This window comes from Coregonus clupeaformis, chromosome 14 (genome assembly GCF_020615455.1).
Source record: "Coregonus clupeaformis isolate EN_2021a chromosome 14, ASM2061545v1, whole genome shotgun sequence".
Taxonomy (NCBI): domain Eukaryota; kingdom Metazoa; phylum Chordata; class Actinopteri; order Salmoniformes; family Salmonidae; genus Coregonus; species Coregonus clupeaformis.
The window spans coordinates 16,362,869-16,382,721 of NC_059205.1; the positions used below are offsets into that span (position 1 = coordinate 16,362,869).

General features: G+C 46.6%; 1 protein-coding gene across 1 annotated transcript; it reads left to right on the forward strand.

Annotated features, from left to right (window-relative positions):
- Window positions 1–11,466, forward strand: sirt6 (sirtuin 6). The gene is made up of 8 exons (XM_041896642.1): window positions 1–266; window positions 745–872; window positions 2,066–2,248; window positions 2,757–2,816; window positions 3,670–3,765; window positions 4,981–5,061; window positions 9,102–9,225; window positions 10,099–11,466. Exons 1-8 carry the CDS (start codon window positions 201–203, stop codon window positions 10,510–10,512), a joined length of 1,152 nt encoding a protein of 383 aa, XP_041752576.1. The 5' UTR covers window positions 1–200; the 3' UTR covers window positions 10,513–11,466.
- Window positions 11,467–19,853: the final 8,387 nt, after the last annotated feature.

Here is a 19,853-nt window from a genome sequence, read left to right on the forward strand (position 1 = left end):
CTCTCTGCACGACAGCCAAGGCAAATAACTCATCAGTGATTTTGAGTGGAATCGTCCCTTATAGATGACGTCACCAATCTGGGTCAACAACGAGCAAGTGGGCTGGTTTTCAGAAAGGAACAAAAGTGAATTGCGTTGAATGCGAATATTTACATGAGCATTGAGGTTTATTTCTGAGTTTTTGTTGAGGAGCTGCAGTTATGTCTGTAAACTACGCCGCTGGACTGTCAACATATGCGGACAAAGGTGTATGCGGGCTCCCCGAGGTAAACACCCAGGCAGGCGTTAGCTAGCTAGCTAGCTAAGTTACTAGTAGCTACAAAGCTTTTCGAGGATCCCCTCTAGCCAGAAGTGTACCTACTACCGGAGCAATATATATTCCCACTGCCAATATACACGACGTTCAAAACTAGCTAGCTAGTACTATTCTAGCACTGTTGTGGTTACACACTAAAACTAACATGGACGCCAGTGTAGTGTTCCCCCTACCATTACTTTGTTGTTGCTGCCGCCCCGAGTTCCCTTTGGCATGTTCTGAGATGTTCTCCACACACTGCATCTGGCACCCCACTGAAATAGATGTCTAACCTGCCCTGTTCCCCCCTAAACAAACACTACCCTCTAAACTCTCCCCCTTCCTTCTTACTCTTCCCACCCCGTCCTGTCCTCTCATCTTCCACCCCATCCTCTTCACTCTCCCCCCTGCTCTGCCCCGTTATCTCCCCATCCCCTACTCTCTCCCAGTCATTTGACAGTAAAGAGGAGTTGAAGGGGAAGGTGGAGGCTCTGGCCCAGCTGATTAGGGAGTCCCAGTACCTGGTGGTCCACTCTGGGGCAGGCATCAGCACCTCTTCAGGCATACCTGACTTCAGGTAAGACTATTACCCTGTACCGCTCAACCACTCAGAGAGCATCTCAATAGGCTAAAGAAGCACCCTCTCCTCCACCTCTCCTTGGTTGTAAAGGCTTGGTTCATGGCTATGCTGAACCGACAGAGGATTTGGCCAGTTTAGAAATGTATTACTATATCAGTAAAGGCCCATTTCTCTCAAATGGAAGATGGAAGGATGCATTTTCAAATGATTCAAGTCAGAAAATAGGAAATGTGAGTCAACGCCATCCTCTTATTTGGCTGCAGTACTGCGGTATCAGCAGAGGAGGGCACTATAGGCTATCTCTGTTACATTTTACATTTTAGTAATTTAGCAGATGCTCTTATCCAGAGCGACTTACAGTTAGTGAGTGCGTACATTTTTCATACCAGAGCAATGATTGTACTGTAGTCTTGGCTGGATCTCTGTGATGTTGACTTTCACACCAACGTTCTAACGTTTTCTTTCATATTACTTGTCATTACAATCTCATTCATATTCTCTCTCTCTGCTTGTGTCTTCACTCGTTTCCTCTTTTCCCCATCTCTGCTGTGAGGAGTGTGTGTAGTAAACATGAGGGACAAGATGAGTGTTAGCGGCAGCGCTCTCCTCAACTCTAGAGGACGTTACATTCATATTTCATTAATCAGCCGGCTTGTCTCTCTGTCATTCTGGTTTGTCTGCCTGCCTGTCTGTTTGTCAGGGAGATATGGCCTTGAATTGAATTAATGATCCATTACTGAAAAACCTAGGCATAATGTCCTCTTCATGTCCTGCTGCCCTTTTCTCTAAAAGATAAGTACGTAATACCTGGCTGACGTACTCCTCTAGCCTAACGACTGTTAGACTGTCTTACCAAATGGCTGAGTAGCTTTGATCTGGTCAGAGCAGACAATAAGTCACACAGTGAGAGGTGAGAGAGCGGGGGCTGTGTAAGTTAAAAGAGAATGGGAAAGAGGAGAATGCTAAGGCCTTCATTCTGTATTCTCAGTATGTCTCGCTCTGCCTCTTGCGTAGAAATGCGTCTCTTACCTTTTGAAGCCCGGCAGCTACCACAACAGAGATGCCACAACTTACTACAGAGATGTCGAGAGATTGCTTGACAGTGTCTTGTATGTTGCCCTGTCATAACCTTAGACTGTGTGTGTGTTTGTACACACCTCTCACACTTCTACGTTGTCTCCCTCTCTCAGGGGTCCCAAAGGCGTGTGGACCATGGAGGAGAGGGGCGAGTCTCCCCACTTTGACACCACATTCGAGGAAGCCCGGCCCAGCCTCACTCACATGGCCCTGCTGGGGCTGCATAGAGCCAGCTACCTCAAATACCTCATCAGCCAGAATGTGGACGGCCTCCACGTCCGGTCCGGCTTCCCCAGGTAACACTCCCTTGCAAAAGAGAGACTGTCTCTCAATGTGTTTTTCGTGGTTAAATAAAATATAAAAACTGCTATACTATCCCAATGGAACACTACAATCATTCTCTGACCAGGACCCGAATTTATCAAGTGTTTCAGAGTAGAAATGAAGATCTAGGATCAGTTTAGCCTTTTAGATCATAAATAATAAGATTCTATGGACAGGAGGGACTTGATTCTAGATCAGCACTCCTACTCTAAAGACTCTTTGTGAATAAGCCCTGGTCTCTCATGTGAATAGGATTTCATAGAATTGGAACAGCTACAGCTAGAGAGCGAAATCAAAACGATTCAATACATTAGCAGGAGAATACCATTATTCCAATCCATATGGTATTCAGTTGGGAAGGAAATGCTAAACTAAAGTACTCCATTGCTTCAACACTCTCATTTAAATTCATATAAATTGTTTATTGTCAATAACATACTTATTTGAAATGAGCAGTCTCTGTTTCTCTTTCTGATTCAGGGATCTGCTCTCTGAGTTGCATGGGAACATGTTCGTGGAGGAGTGTGGGAAGTGTGGCAAGTACGTCAGTTCAAACCACTCTTTGTGAAAGATGTGCCACACGACGAATTCAAAAGCATCGAAATGTTATGAACTTCACATTAGAATGAAAGCGTACCGAAACACAGTTCAGCCCATTTTGAACAAAAATAGTTATTTTGTGTGCTCTCAACTGGTTAATTCATGCTAAACCCACTGTCTTTGTCACACATACACACACGTCATATAAAAGCCAGATTGATTAACCCTGCACTGGTTTTAGTTGATGCTAATCCTTTTCATTTTCATTTTTTTACATGGGTCTCCCGGTCGCGGCCGGCTGCAACACAGCCCAGGATCGAACCCAGATCTGTAGTGACGCCTCTAGCACTGCGATGTAGTGCCTTAGACCGCTGCGTCACTCGGGAGGCATTGATGCTAATTCTAATCTAAATTCTAATCTAAATCTGCTAACACTGTTTGCCTACCTCAACTGTCAATTCCACAAAAATAAACAAGAATAGACAGACTTCTCTCTTTCCATATGTTAACAACCTGAGGCAACTTGGGCAAGGGAGGCTGGCTTGTAAGCAGGGAAAACCATTCCAGCAGCATACTAATAGGGATCACTTTTCTGGCCTTCAGCCACCATCTGTACTCCCCTACACGGGCATGACAACAGCAGCGAAGCATTTACGTCAGCCACCTCACACGCTCTTTAAACTCTTTGAAATGTGTTTGTTCGCTGATCTGTTTTGATAACTGTCACCTGTAAAGTGGCACTGCCCATCAGAGTTAAAATATTTAATGATATGGCACTGGCTCACTGAAGGTTCTTTACCAGTAACTCAAGGTGAAAGGTATCACAGGTTCTGATGGATGTGTGGTTTTTCAGGCAGTATGTGCGGGAAAAGGTGATTGGTGTAATGGGGCTGAAACCCACTGGAAAATACTGTGAGGAGGTCCGGGGAAGAGGACTCAGGGCCTGCAGGTAACACACACACACACACACACTGGGGATTACTCATACAGCTTCACCGTCTTGGTATTTCGGAGAAATACAATAATCCAAAACACTGATAAAATATCAGAGATCATCACACTGTATCAGTACATAGCCAGGTACAGTACCTTGCAAAAGTATTCATCCCCCTTGACGTTTTCACTATTTTGTTGCATTACTACCTGTAATTTAAATGGATTTTTATTTGGATTTCATGTAATGGACATACACAAAATAGTCCAAATTGGTGAAGTGAAATGAAAAAAATAACTTGTTTCAAAAAATTCTAAAAAATAAATAACAGAAAAGTGGTGCGTGCATATGTATTCACCCCCTTTGCTATGAAGCCCCTAAAAAAGATTGGGTGCAACCAATTACCTTCAGAAGTCACATAATTAGTTAAATAAAGTCCACCTGTGTGCAATCTAAGTGTCACATGATCTGTCACATGATCTCAGTGTATATATACACCTGTCCTGAAAGGCCCCAGAGTCTGCAACACCACTAAGCAAGGGGCACCACCAAGCAAGTGGCACCATGAAGACCAAGGAGCTCTCCAAACAGGTCAGGGATAATGTTGTGGAGAAGTACAGATCAGGGTTGGGTTATAAAAAAATATTCAGAAACTTTGAACATCCCACGGAGCACCATTAAATCCATTATTTAAAAATGGAAAGAATATGGCACCACAACAAACCTGCCAAGAGAGGGCCGCCCACCAAAACTCACGGACCAGGCAAGGAGGGCATTAATCAGAGAGGCAACAAAGACACCAAAGATAACCCTGAAGGAGCTGCAAAGCTCCACAGCGGAGATTGGAGTATCTGTCCATAGGACCACTTTAAGCCTAACACTCCACAGCGCTGGCCTTTATGGAAGAGTGGCCAGAAAAAAGCCATTGCTTAAAGAAAAAAATAAGCAAACATGTTTGGTGTTCGCCAAAAGGCATGTGGGTGACTCCCCAAACATATGGAAGAAGGTACAGATGAGACAAAAATGTAGCTCATGTTTTCAGTTTTTTGGTCTTATTTCTTGTTTGTTTCAAAATAAAAAATATTTTGCATCTTCAAGGCATGTTGTGTAAATCAATTTTAATTGCATGTTGTATGGCAACAAAATAGGATAAATGCCAAGGGGGGTGAATACTTTCGCAAGCCACTGTATCTGCTAAGAAATTACCCTAAAATGTGTGTGTTCACACAGGGGGAAGCTCATCAGTACCATACTGGACTGGGAGGACGCTCTGCCTGACAAAGACCTCAACAGAGCCGAAGAAGCTAGCAGGTAAAAGAAAAAGGACAGAGAGAGAACAAAAGCAGAGCACCTCCTTAAATAAGTAAGGGTCTTTGTGTTGGCCGTGTAGGTCAGAATGTTAGTTAACCTGTGTGTAACATATTGACCTGTATTATGATGGCACAGAGGCATACATAAGATTACCTGTTGATGTGCACAGATCCTTGTTAGCCCTGACCTACAGTGGGGAGAACAAGTATTTGATACACTGCCGATTTTGCAGGTTTTCCTACTTACAAAGCATGTAGAGGTCTGTAATTTTTATCATAGGTACACTTCAACTGTGAGAGACGGAATCTAAAACAAAAATCCAGAAAATCACATTGTATGATTTTTAAGTAATTAATTTGCATTTTATTGCATGACATAAGTATTTGATCACCTACCAACCAGTAAGAATTCCGGCTCTCACAGACCTCTTAGTTTTTCTTTAAGAAGCCCTCCTGTTCTCCACTCATTACCTGTATTAACTGCACCTGTTTGAACTCATTACCTGTATAAAAGATACCTGTCCACACACTCAATCAAACATACTCCAACCTCTCCACAATGGCCAAGACCAGAGAGCTGTGTAAGGACATCAGGGATAAAATTGTAGACCTGCACAAGGCTGGGATGGGTTACAGGACAATAGGCAAGCAGCTTGGTGAGAAGGCAACAACTGTTGGCGCAATTATTAGAAAATGGAAGAAGTTCAAGATGACGGTCAATCACCCTCGGTCTGGGGCTCCATGCAAGATCTCACCTCGTGGGGCATCAATGATCATGAGGAAGGTGAGGGATCAGCCCAGAACTACACGGCAGGACCTGGTCAATGACCTGAAGAGAGCTGGGACCACAGTCTCAAAGAAAACATTAGTAACACAATACGCCGTCATGGATTAAAATCCTGCAGCGCACGTAAGGTCCCCCTGCTCAAGCCAGCGCATATCCAGGCCCGTCTGAAGTTTGCCAATGACCATCTGGATGATCCAGAGGAGGAATGGGAGAAGTTCATGTGGTCTGATGAGACAAAAATTGAGCTTTTTGGTCTAAACTCCACTCGCTGTGTTTGGAGGAAAAGAAGGATGAGTACAACCCCAAGAACACCATCCCAACCGTGAAGCATGGAGGTGGAAACATCATTCTTTGGGGATGCTTTTCTGCAAAGGGGACAGGACGACTGCACCGTATTGAGGGGAGGATGGATGGGGCCATGTATCGCAAGATCTTGGCCAACAACCTCCTTCCCTCAGTAAGAGCATTGAAGATGGGTTGTGGCTGGGTCTTCCAGCATGACAACGACCCGAAACACACAGCCAGGGCAACTAAGGAGTGGCTCCGTAAGAAGCATCTCAAGGTCCTGGAGTGGCCTAGCCAGTCTCCAGACCTGAACCCAATAGAAAATATTTGGAGGGGAGCTGAAAGTCCGTATTGCCCAGCGACAGCCCCCGAAATCTGAAGGATCTGGAGAAGGTCTGTATGGAGGAGTGGGCCAAAATCCCTGCTGCAGTGTGTGCAAACCTGGTCAAGACCTACAGGAAACGTATGATCTCTGTAATTGCAAACAAAGGTTTCTGTACCAAATATTAAGTTCTGCTTTTCTGATGTATCAAATACTTATGTCATGCAATAAAATGCAAATTAATTACTTAAAAATCATACAATGTGATTTTCTGGATTTTTGTTTTAGATTCCGTCTCTCACAGTTGAAGTGTACCTATGATAAAAATTACAGACCTCTACATGCTTTGTAAGTAGGAAAACCTGCAAAATCGGCAGTGTATCAAATACTTGTTCTCCCCACTGTAGCTTGGTGTTTGAATGGCATTTTGAGGCAAGCTAAGTAGCCAATAGGCAGATAATGTAATAATTTGTCTGATTCTCTGTAGTAATGGTATGGGAATAATAATTGCATCAAACAACACAACAACATTTTCAGTCACCTACTTATCTAAAGGACAAGTGGATAAACAGGTTAATGTCAAGCCCTGCATGTTTTTTTCAAGTCTCATGGAATGTAGTCCTACATTGAACACCACACATTGGCTGCTACTGCAGGCTGAAAGATAGAACAGCTATTTCCATGTTAAAATGTTATGGGATGCATTTTCTCCCCCGTTTTTTTATGGTAGGCCACTCTGGTAGGCCTACGTTATGATCAAATAGCCACAGTAGCCTACTTGGCGATTGTTAAAACGGTGACTTCAAGCAGGTACAGCCTCAGTGTCCCAGGTAAATGCTCGCTGGAAGTTTTCTTTGGGTGGGAGCAGTCCCTGGGACTGAACACCTCCCTCTGCAACTGGATCCTGGACTGGTGGTAGGGTAGGCAACATCATCTCTGCCATGCTGACCCTCAACACGGGGGCCTCACAGGGGGGTGTTTTTTGTCCCCTCGTGTGTTTTTGTTCTGCCTTATGTTATTTTTAGTATTACATTGTTATTGATTACTGCACTGTTGGGTTTAGAGCTTGCAAGAACAGTATTTCACTGTACTTGTGCATGTGACATTAACTTAACTTAACACAGCATACAGGGCATTCGGAAAGTATTCAGTCCCCTAGACTTTTTTCAAAATTTGTTACGTTACAGCCTTATTCTAAAATTGATTAAAAAAAATAAAAAATCCTCCTCAAGCTACACACAATACCCAATAATGACAAAGCGAAAACAGTTTTTTTGATTTTTTTGCAAATTTATAAAAAAACAAAACAGAAATACCTTATTTACATAAGTAATCAGACTCCACCTGTGGTAAATTCAATTGATTGGACATGATTTGGAAAGGCACACACAGTGCATGTCAGAGCAAAAACCAAGCCATGAGGTTGAAGGAATTGTCCGTAGAGCTCCGAGACAGGATTGTGTCCAGGCACAGATCTGGGAAAGGTACCAAAACATTTCTGCAGCATTGAAGGTCCCCAAGAACACAGTGGCCTCCATCATTCTTAAATGGAAGAAGTTTGGAACCACCAAGACTCTTCCTAGAGCTGGTTACCTGGCCAAACTGAGCAATCAAGGGAGACAAGCCTTGGTCAGGGAGGTGACCAAGAACCAAATGGTCACTCTGACAGAGCTTCAGAGTTCCTCTGTGGAGATGGGAGAACCTTCCAGAAGGACAATCATCTCTGCAGCACTCCACCAATCAGGCTTTTATGGTAGAGTGGTCAGACGGAAGCCAATCCTCAGTAAAAGGCACATGACAGCCCACTTGGAGTTTGCCAAAAGGCACCTAAAGACTCTCAGACCATGAGAAACAAGATTCTCTGGTCTGATGAAACCAAGATTGAACTCTTTTGCCTGAATGCTAAGCTTCACATCTGGAGGAAACCTGGCACCATCCCTACGGTGAAGCATGGTGGTGACAGCTGTGGGGATGTTTTTCAGGGGCAGGGACTGGGAGACTAGTCAGGATCGAGAGAAAGATGAACGGAGCAAAGTACAGAGAGGTCTTTGACGAAAACCTGCTCCAGAGCGCTCAGGACCTCAGAATGGGATGAAAGTTCACCTTCCAACAGGACAACGACCCTAAGCACACAGCCAAGACAATGCAGGAGTAGCTTCGGGACAAGTCTCTGAATGTCCCAGCCAGTGCCTGGACTTGAACCCGATAGAACATCTCTGGAGAGACCTGAAAATAGCTGTGCAGCGACTCTCCCAATCCAACCTGACAGAGCTTGAGAGGATCTGCAGAGAAGAATGGGAGAAATTCCCCAAGTACAAGTGTGCCAAAGAAGACTCGAGGCTGTAATCACTGCCAAAGTTGCTTCAACAAAGTACTTAGTGAAGGGTCTGAATACTTACGTAAATGTGATGTTTCAAATGTTTTTATTTTTAATACATTTACAAAACTTTCTAAAAACCTGTTTTTGCTTTGTCATTATGGGGTATTGTGTGTAGATTGATTGAGGAAAACGTTACAAAATGTGGAAAAAGTCAAGGGGTCTGAATACTTTCCGAATGCACTTTATATAGCAGGTTCTAAGGTGGTGGACCTGGTTGGTTGTAGGTAATGATTATGGGTAATGTCGTTTTGTTGTTTCTCTGTCTAGGCGGGCCGACCTGGCGCTGACCCTGGGTACCTCTCTGCAGATCAAGCCCAGCGGAGACCTGCCCCTCTTCACCAAACGCAAGGGGGGCAAGGTGGTCATCGTCAACCTTCAGCCCACCAAACACGTGAGTCTCGCACGCCACACACAAACTCCAACTTACAAAACACGAGTGACGCACACACACTTACCCACATATACACACACACACACACACACACAACCGTAGTAGCACTCACACACACTCAAAACAATCTGTGCACCACTAAACAGACACGCACACAAACTTCAACTTACACGTAATTAACAAACTAACACACTGCATCCTATAAAAAGCTATATAAAGAGCTGCGAACATGAACACCATAGCGGCCGATTTCCACAAATGATGTAGAAAGAGAATGAGATGTAAATTGTTAGCACAGTTCAAATCAACTAGCCCACAGATGTTTACAGCCTATTATCTTCAGAACGTTCCTATTGTCACATAGAACCGTGTAATTCTAAGGTCTGGTGTCCTACAGAAGTTTCAAGTTAGAAATAGAACCCAGCCGCATGAATAATTCAGCCAATGTGTTCAGTGAGATCACACTTGATTAATGACTCGACACATTCTCACAGCTAGTCCTACTGCAGGACCTTTAGAAAGTTTGGAGACAATTCATTGATGGCTTATGTTCCGTAAGGAATACAAAGGCATACGTAAGAAGTTTAGAGAGTTGACATACTGAACTTCTGTAGATGCAGTATCATCTAGATGTCCATTCCTGCACTTGTCTGGGTGGTTTCACCCTTAAAGGTGGACAAGTAACATTTTTGCAGCTGACTGATCTCATTTTGAGGGCCTGTAGTTTTTTTTTGATCAGGTCACATCACATGGTAAGTTTAAACTCCTTTCCTGGCCCTTCTGTCATTTGTCTTCTGCAAACACTGACGTGGTAGGAACTAGGTTGTTGTTACTGGTAGAGGTCTCAAGCTCGTGTTTGTTTCTGTCTGGCAGGACAAGCACGCGCACCTGCGTATCAACGGTTATGTGGACGAGGTTATGAGCCAGCTGATGGAGCTGCTGGGATTGGACATTCCAAAGTGGGACGGGCCCACCGTCTGTGAGAGCTCCACCCCTGACCAGAAACCACTTCCTGCCATCTCTACAAAGAAGGAAGTGAAGAAGGGGCTGAGGAAAGAGGGTAAAAGGGAGGGCAGGAAAAGACTAGCAGAACCAAAGAAGGAAGAGGAGGATGAAGAGAAAATTGCAGTAAAGAAAGAGAGGGCGGAACCACCAACGGAAGAGCATGAGAAAGATCTCCAGGCCTTGACTGACTCTAGCCCTGTCCCAGTCCAAACACAGAACCAGGACCTGTCCAGAGTTGGAAGAGACCAGAACGAAACCAGCTCCCCAACCCTCTCCCTCTGACAGTTCAGACAGCCCCCAAGAGCCCAACAGAGTAAAGAATTAGCCAGTAGTGTCTTAGTAGTGTACCCCCAACCCATCAGTTCTTATACACACTGACCCAGAACAATGGTAGCCAGCTGCCTGGGACCAATGCAGAAAGGTCTGTGTAGGTGAGAATGTATACCTCTGACAGAACATAGGGAAGGATCGATAAAGTACCAGGGAGAACCAGCAGGACTATGGCTCTCTAGTGAACATTTCTCAGCAATACAGATATAGAGAAGGGAAAGAAGAGCCTTGAATATAATAGTAATCCGACCATGAAAGACATGTACACTAGAAGAGTCAGAGCAAGGCCACCCAACACCACACAATCACCCATACTTAAAATGTATACATGCATGACTGTAAGTTGCTTTGGATAAAAGCGTCTGCTAAATGGCATATATTATATATCATATTACATTACAAACACAGCTAGGTGAGGCATGGGCCAAGCACACACTTAGAACACTGTAGTAGAGCAGAATAGTGTCTTACAGAGGTGGCTATCGGGTGGAAATTGAAGGCAGGTGTTGTGAAATGTTATAAAGTAACATTGATTTTGCCATAGAGCTAGCATACATGATCAAATCGGGTTTATTCAGAGTAAAGACACTTTATTTAGTGATGGGCATAACACTGGGATTTCTAATGCAGTCTAAATTTGTACAGACGTTCTAGAATTGTTTTTCGCCTCGCAACTCAGTAGCTCCTTCCTATCTCTGCCAGTGAGATAACATCATGGATATTTTATTTTGACAGCTGGTGGGTTTTGTGTCATTGCATACTCTGCTTCTTGTCACTGTCAAGCCATCTGTCCTAGTTTACCTAATCGTTAGCTTTGATTTAGAAAATACATTCTGTAGTTTGTTGCAACCTTGTTTATTTCAGTAAAATGTTTTGTAGATGTTTTGTAATAAACACTTGATTGTCGCTGTGTGTGTCAGTATCTAAGAGGTGTTTGTGTGCATGGTGTCCTAATTTTTATGTATGGTTTGTGCTTGGTCCATTTAGCTCAAGTGTTCTGCTTGGCAAACCCAGTGCCCTTGTGGTAAATGCATGTGCTACGTTTGTGTGAGGGGACACTGCTTGCACCCATCTGACCTCATCAGATTCAAGGGAAGTGTCCAGGTTTGTTAGGGACTAGAGACACCAGAGCCCTACACTACCAAGCAGGTTTGAGGAGTTGGCAAGGTAACTTTGGTCAACTGAGTTCAACTCGGTCACAGGAAAGTGGCTAACCTTTTAGGGAGGTACTTTTCTATGGCAACGAATCCTTCAGAACTGACCTGCTACAGGGGCAGGCAAACTCCACTTACCCTGAATGAAATGACTAAGCTGCGAGTTGAGGACCAATGAAATCCGATTCCCTTCCTCGTAAAGATTGCGTCATCATCCCCTTTATTTGAGGAAAACGACTGATATTTTATTTTATTCAAAATTGTCATTAAAATACCTATCACATTACACATTAAGTAATGACAGGATATATTTGGAAGTTTACCACAGTAAAATTTGTATGACTTTAAGTGCTTGTGCATTTATAAGCACAACAAAGCCACATCAAAGACGGCATTAACGCTACGTAATAAAAGAAAAGCCTATTTCACACCATAGCCTGCTGAATTTGCAAGATAACGTTTCTTTCATGTTGATTTCTGCAAAGAATTTAAATGTGGCACTGACCCATGGATTGATTGTTCAGCATTGTCTCAATGAATAGTTTGGCGTTCGACTAGCCATGTGCAACATGCACACGCAGTTACAAGGCAGCCACAGTTAGCGACAGGCAGACGATCAATATCCACTGTCATAGTATGGATGAAACCTGAGCTGGAATGTGAAGCTAACTGAAGCTGGCTAGCTTTATAAAAACCTGAGTAGATCTAGCTTGCTTTGTAGTATACCACTCTGGCAGTTCCAAAGCAATCATCTATTAAGAATGCTATGATTGAACCGTGTTCACACATACACATACACACACACACACACACACAGACATCTTGCCAGTGGACTTCAGATACTCCCAAAGTACTCACTCATCTTCGCTTGCCCCTTGGAGCTTAGTGCCTCGACAAATGGATCTCCACACCGTCTTATTCTGGGTCAGGTCCCAGGCCGTGTAGGTTGTCCTCCGACTGGTCGGACCATCTGGCTATCTGTCTTCCTCTTGGGTATGGCCAGTTGGTGGATGGCTCTGAGGATAAGAGCAGGCTCCAGAGGTGGGTTTGATCTGACTAGGTGACCGAACAGTCGGTGTCAGAAGGAGACAGGGTTGGTCATAGAGTTCGGGATGTGGTCGCGGCATGTGATGCCCTGTGTGCGGCGGAGGCACTTGGAGTCAAAGGCGTCCTGACGACGTGTGAGGTCTAGGGTGAGGCTCCATGACTCTGATCTGTACATCAGGATGGAGATGACCAGGCTATTGTATATGCAAAGTTTTGTTTTAAGAGGGAGAGTTTGTTGTTTCCAGATAATGTTTAGACTGGCCGTGGTTGAGGCTGGCCTGGCAGAATGCGTAGGTGGATGTCAGCGTTGCTCCTGCAGTCAGTTGTTAATGTGCTACTAAGGTAGTAGAACTTCGGAACAACACCGACCTGGTGGGTGTCCACAACAGGGCTGGTTGGAGGGGGTTCGAAGTAACTGAAGGACTGGATCTTAGTTTTGTCGCAGCTGATAATGAGGCTGAGTGGCGGGGTCTCCTCATTCATGATCTCAAGGGCAAGGTGTATGATGTCCAAGATCTTGGCCAGGATTGCCACGTCGTCCGCATAGTCCAGATCAGTCAAGCTGAGGCTGCCATAACTGCTTCAGGCGACAGTCCTTCCCATTACGAAGTTGATGGCTGTGGTAAAGATGGTAGGTGCCAGAACACAGCCCTGTCTAACGCCATTGATTAATGATGATCAATATTCTAAGTACTCAACCTGGCATCTCAATATACTGTAGATAATTGTGATCTGAATCAGAACAGTTTAACACTGTTTTTTGTAAGATAATACTTTGTTGGTTTTTGGCTTTGAATTATGATCATCCATGATAATCAGCAGAACTGGTAGATTGTGAAAGCAGGTCGACCCCACTTACCTCTCATTACAGTACATTGTAAAGGTCACCAGTAAATTATTTTTGCCATAACTTTTTTAGTCCTCTTCATTCCTATGTGGAACATATGGATTCTATGAGAACAGAGGTGGTTAGAGGATGTATTGTACTCAAGTAAAAGTACATTCTACCACCATAGCTGCTGCCATGTCTTTTGTCCATAAGATGATCCCCTACAGTTTTGATTGAAACTCAAAATGTATAACTTCATGGACCATCATTTCTTTGTGGGAGGATAGATGTGTGTTGTTTTTGTTCTTATATGACAATGTATTCATGAAACACAAACATTAATTTCATGTTGTTTTGGTCCATGCATTGAAAGGAAACAATGTTTAATAACAATGTAATATCAATCACTACTACAATTGAGTGATTATGTTTTCTGTGCATCTCCAGATGGAAATCGATAATAATCACCTGTTTATAATTCACGTGCACGCATCTGCAAGATTACCTTTCTGAGCATGGCATTGAAAACTGTTAAGCGTGAAAAACCCAGCAGGGTTGCAGTTCTTGACACACTCAAACTGGTGCGCCTGGCACCTACTACTTCAAAGGCACTTAAATATTTTGTCTTGCCCATTCACCCTCTGAATGGCACACACACAATCCATGTCTCAATTGTCTCAAGGCTTAAAAAAAATATATTCTTTACATTTACATTGACATTTTAGTCATTTAGCAGACGCTCTTATCCAGAGCGACTTACAGTTAGTAAGTGCATACATTTTTCAGACTTAACCCGTCTCCTCCCCTTCATCTACACTGATTGAAGTGGATTTAACACATGACATCAATAAGGGATCTGTCACGACTTCCGCAGAAGTTGGTGCTTCTCCTTGTGCGGGCGGCTATCGGCGGTCGTTGTCACCGGCCTTCTAGCTGCCACCGATCTACGTTTCTGTTTTCCATTTGTTTTGTCTTGATTGTACACACCTGGTTCCCATCACGTTATGATTATTTCCCTATTTAACCCTCTGGTTCCCTCATGGTTTTGTGTGTGATTGTTCTTTGTTCTGTGTTTATGACTGCTGTGAGCTGGTGTATTTCCCTGCGTGGAAATTAGAATTGTTTATTTTCGAGTAAAGTTCGTCTGTTACTCAGTTCTGTGTCCTGTGCCTGACTCCGTCCTACTGCTGCACACTGACACCTGACAGAATCACGCACCTCATATGGAGTCAGCAGGTGCACCCAGTCCTCCGTTACCGGTGGAGGAGCGCATCCAGCAGCACGCGATGATGCTCCACAATCTGGGTACAGCCATGGATCGCGTGCTGCACACCATGGAGCGATGGGAGAGAGAGGGTTTTCCCACACCCCCATCAACTTCACCTCAACCCACACCGCTGTCCACCCCTCCGTCACCTGGACCCAGTGGGATTCGGCTCTCGCTCCCGAAGGCCTATGACGGGACAGCTGCCGGGTGCCAGGGGTTCCTGCTCCAGGTGGAGTTCTACCTGGCGACCGTCCACCCGGCTCCCTCGGGATACGAGAGGGTGTCCGCCCTCATCTCCTGTTTGTCGGGGAAGGAGTGGGCCAACGCCGAATGGGGGGGGGATAGACGCAACGTTGGTTCGCTACGAGGATTTCACCCGCCGCTTCCGGGCGGTCTTCGATCATCCGCCTGAGGGAAGAGCGGCGGGGAATGCTTGTTCCATCTCAGACAGGGGAAGAGGAGCGTACAGGACTTTGCACTGGACTTCAGGACCCTGGCTGCCAGCGTGGGATGGAATGAGAGGGCCCTGATCGACCATTACCGGTGTAGTCTACGGGAGGACATTCGTCGGGAGCTGGCATGCAGGGACACCACCCTTACCCTCGACCAGCTGGTGGATTTATCCATCCGGCTGGATAACCTGTTGGCCACCCGCGGACACTCGGATTGGGATCCGTCCATTCCATCCCCCAGCACCTCTGAGTCTACACCTATGGAGCTCGGAGGTGCTGCTCTAAGGATGACCGGAGGGGGGGCCGTTTCCTGCACCACCTGTAGCCGCAGAGGGCACACTGCTGGTCGGTGCTGGGGAGGTTCCCCAGGGAGTCGAGGCAGCAGGCAGGGCACTGGTGGATCATCCCAGGTAAGTAGGCCCCCGACTCACCCAGAGCTCCCTGTTGCACACATGTGTATAGAGTTTCCTGAGTTTTCTCCGCATTCCCAGCATAAGGCGCTAGTAGATTCCGGCGCAGCTGGGAACTTTATTGACCGTTCATTTGCACTTAGATTAGGGATCCCTATTGTTCCTGTTGATGTGCCCTTTCCTGTACATGCCTTAGATAGTCGTCCTTTAGGGTCGGCCTGATTAGGGAGGTCACAGCTCCACTATGTATGATAACGCAGGAGGGTCATGAGGAGAGTATTAGTCTCTTCCTGATCGATTCTCCTGCGTTTCCTGTGGTGTTAGGGCTTCCCTGGTTGGCCTATCATGACCCCACTATTTCGTGGCAACAGAGGGCTCTGAAGGGATGGTCACGTCAGTGCTCAGGGAGGTGTGTAGGTGTTTCCATAGGTGCAACTTCGGTGGAGAGTCCAAATCAGGTCTCCACCATGCACATCCCCCCCTTGCTGAAGGGGGGACCGGTGCGACTGCAGTGGTCAGCTGGGGCGGACAGGGCTTTTGGTCACCTGAAGGCTCTGTTTACCTCGGCTCCCATGCTGGCTCATCCTGATCCCTCCTTGGCATTCATAGTAGAGCTGGACGCGTCCGAGGCTGGGATAGGATCTGTGCTGTCTCAGCGCTCGGGTACGCCACCAAAGATCTGCCCCTGTGCTTTCTTTTCGAAGCTCAGCCCGGCGGAGCAAAACTATGATGTGGGGGACCGCGAGCTGTTAGCTGTTGTCAAGGCTCTGAAGGCGTGGAGACATTGGCTTGAGGGGGCTAAACACCCTTTCCTCATTTGGACTGACCACCGCAATCTGGAGTACATCCGGGCGGCGAGGAGACTGAACCCTCGCCAGGCAAGGTGGGCCATGTTTTTCACCCGTTTTGTTTTCACCCTATCCTACAGACCAGGTTCCCAGAACGCTAAGGCAGACGCTCTGTCCCAGATGTATGACACAGAAGAGCGGTCCACGGATCCCACTCCCATACTTCCGGCTTCTTGCCTGGTGGCACAGGTGGTATGGGAGGTTGACGTGGACATCAAGCGGGTGTTACGTACGGAGCCCACTCCCACCCAGTGTCCAGTTGGGCGTCTGTACGTTCCATCTGATGACTGCGATCGATTGATCTGTTGGGCCCACACGTCACCCTCCTCTGGTCATCCTGGCATCGGACGGACAGTGCGCTGTCTTAGTGGGAAGTACTGGTGGCCCACTTTAGCTAAGGACGTGAGGGTTTATGTTTCATTCTGCTCGGTGTGCGCCCAGTGCAAGGCACCTAGACACCTGCCCAGAGGGAAATTACAACCCCTACCCGTTCCACAACGGCCGTGGTCACACCTATCGGTGGACTTCGTGACGGATCTTCCTCCGTCACAATGTAACACCACGATCCTGGTCGTTGTGGATCGGTCTCCTTCCTTTGCCCGGTCTCCCTACGGCCCTACAGACTGCAGAGGCTCTGTTTACCCACGTCTTCCGGCACTACGGGGTGCCTGAGGATATAGTGTCTGATCGGGGTCCCCAGTTCACATCGAGGGTCTGGAGGGCGTTCATGGAACGTCTGGGGGTCTCGGTCAGCCTGACCTCAGGTTTTCACCCCGAGAGTAATGGGCAGGTGGAGAGAGTTAACCAGGATGTGGGTAAATTTCTGCGGTCCTATTGCCAGGACTGGCCGGGGGAGTGGGCGGCTTTCATCCCCTGGGCAGAGATGGCCCAAAACTCCCTCCGCCACTCCTCCACTAACCTGTCGCCGTTTCAGTGTGTACTAGGTTATCAGCCGGTCCTGGCACCGTGGCATCAGAGCCAGATCGAGGCACCTGCGGTGGAGGAATGGTTTCGGCACTCGGAGGAGACATGGGACGCTGCCCATGTGCGCCTGCAACGGGCCATCAGGCGACAGAAGGCGAGCGCCGACCGCCACCGCAGTGAGGCCCCGGTGTATGCACCGGGGGACCGGGTCTGGCTCTTGACCCGAAACCTGCCCCTTCGCCTGCCCTGCCGGAAGCTGGGTCTGCGGTTTGTGGGGCCATTTAAAGTCCTGAGGAGACTGATCGAGGTATGTTATAGGTTACAGCTCCCCCTGATTACCGTATTAACCCCTCGTTCCATGTGTCTCTCCTCAGGCCGGTGGTGGCTGGTCCGCTCCAGCAGTCTGAGGTACGGGAGGTTCCTCCGCCCCCGCTGGACATCGAGGGGGCCCCGGCGTATACTGTATGAGCCATCATGGACTCAAGGCGTCGGGCGAGGGGCCTTCAGTACCTTGTGGAGTGAGAGGGGTATGGTCCGGAGGAGAGATGCTGGGTGCCGGTGGAGGACATCCTGGACCCTTCCTTACTGCAGGAGTTTCACTGTCTCCACCCGGATCGTCCTGCATCTCGTCCTCCGGGTCGTACCCGATGCCGGGGTAGGCGCGCTGCTGGAGCCGCGCGTCAAGGGGAAGGTACTGTCATGACTTCCGCTGAAGTTGGTGCCTCTCCTTGTGCGGGCTGCTATCGGCGGTCGTTGTCACCGGCCTTCTAGCTGCCACCGATCTACGTTTCTGTTTTCCATTTGTTTTGTCTTGATTGTAAACACCTGGTTCCCATCACATTATGATTATTTCCCTATTTAACCCTCTGGTTCCCTCATGGTTTTGTGCGTGATTGCTCTTTGTTCTGTGTTTATGACTTCTGTGAGCTGGTGTATTTCCATGCGTGGAAATTAGAATTTTTTATTTTCGAGTAAAGTTTGCCTGTTACTCAGTTCTGTGTCCTGAGCCTGACTCCGTCCTACCGCTGCACACTGACACCTGACAGGATCATAGCTTTCACCTGGTCAGTCAATGGAAAGAGCATGTTTGTACGCTCAGTGTATATCCTGAGTCCCCTATAATAAGTCCCCTGTCGCTCAATGTCATCCATATTTAATGCCACATCCAAGACGCATCTGACCCCATTAATGAAAGAAAGGCCAGAATCAAATAATCTACCAATGTGCCAAACTGACAATGACAGACGGAAGGCTAGTTTGAGTGGAGACACAATCAGTCGACTGTATGAGGCTACTGCTGTGAGCTAGAAAATAACAGACGGTTACACAATTGAAGTGGCTTGTTATATTACTCTGTGCAAAAAATAGTGTTCGACCGGATGCAGGGTTAAAGCAGGGGTCTTATCTCTGCTTTATTCTTATCTTACCATTCGTTGATCAATTTAGTGCCAGGGGTCAATCATAACCAACAGAATTTGTGGCCCTTGAGAACTGGAGTTCCCGCCCTGTCTCCCTCAACCCCAACCACAAGCCCACCCTCCTAATAATTGAGTCTCTGAGCAATGTACTTGAACTCTTTGGTATTGCTTGCTCTTTGGGGTTTTAGGCTGGGTTTCTGTATAAGCACTTTGTGACATCTGCTGATGTAAAAAGGGATTTATAAATATATTTGATTGATTGATTGAAAACTTATCATGGCATTTCTGCCATGGAGTTTTGTCTCTATAAGGTGTCCTCCATCTAACCTTCTGCCAGTCCGACGTACGAATCTGGGTTTGGCGGATGCCAAGAGAACGCTACCTGCCCCAATGCATAGTGCCAACTGTAAAGTTTGGTGGAGGAAGAATTATGGTCTGGGGCTGTTTTTCATGGTTCAGACTAGGCCCCTTAGTTCCAGTGAAGGGAAATCAGCCCCAGACAATGACATTCTAGACGATTCTCTGCTTCCAACTTTGTGGCAACAGTTTGGGAAGGCCCTTTCCTGTTTCAGCATGACAATGCCCCCATGCACAAAGCGAGGTCCATACAGAAATGGTTTGATGAGATCGGTGTGGAAGAACTTGACTGGCTTGCACAGAGCCCTGACCTCAACCCCATCGAACACCTTTTGGATGAATTGGAACACCGACTGCGAGCCAGGCCTAATCGCCCAACATCAGTTCCTAACCTCAGCAAGTCCCCGCAGCAATTTTCCAACATCTAGTGGAAAGCCTTCCCAGAAGAGTGGAGGCTGTTATAGCAGCATAGGAGGGACCAACTCCATATTAATGCCAATGATTTTGGAATGAGATGTTCGACGAGCAGGTGTCCACATACTTTTGGTCATGTAGTGTATATATTATTTGCTACTGTAGGTAGCGTT

Coding starts and splice junctions, on each gene's coding strand:
- sirt6 (XM_041896642.1), top strand. CDS start 201: ATGTCTGTAAACTACGCCGCTGGACTGTCAACATATGCGGACAAAGGT. Junction 2,249..2,756: donor GTCCGGTCCGGCTTCCCCAG/GTAACACTCCCT, acceptor TTTCTGATTCAG/GGATCTGCTCTCTGAGTTGC. Junction 2,817..3,669: donor GAGTGTGGGAAGTGTGGCAA/GTACGTCAGTTC, acceptor GTGGTTTTTCAG/GCAGTATGTGCGGGAAAAGG.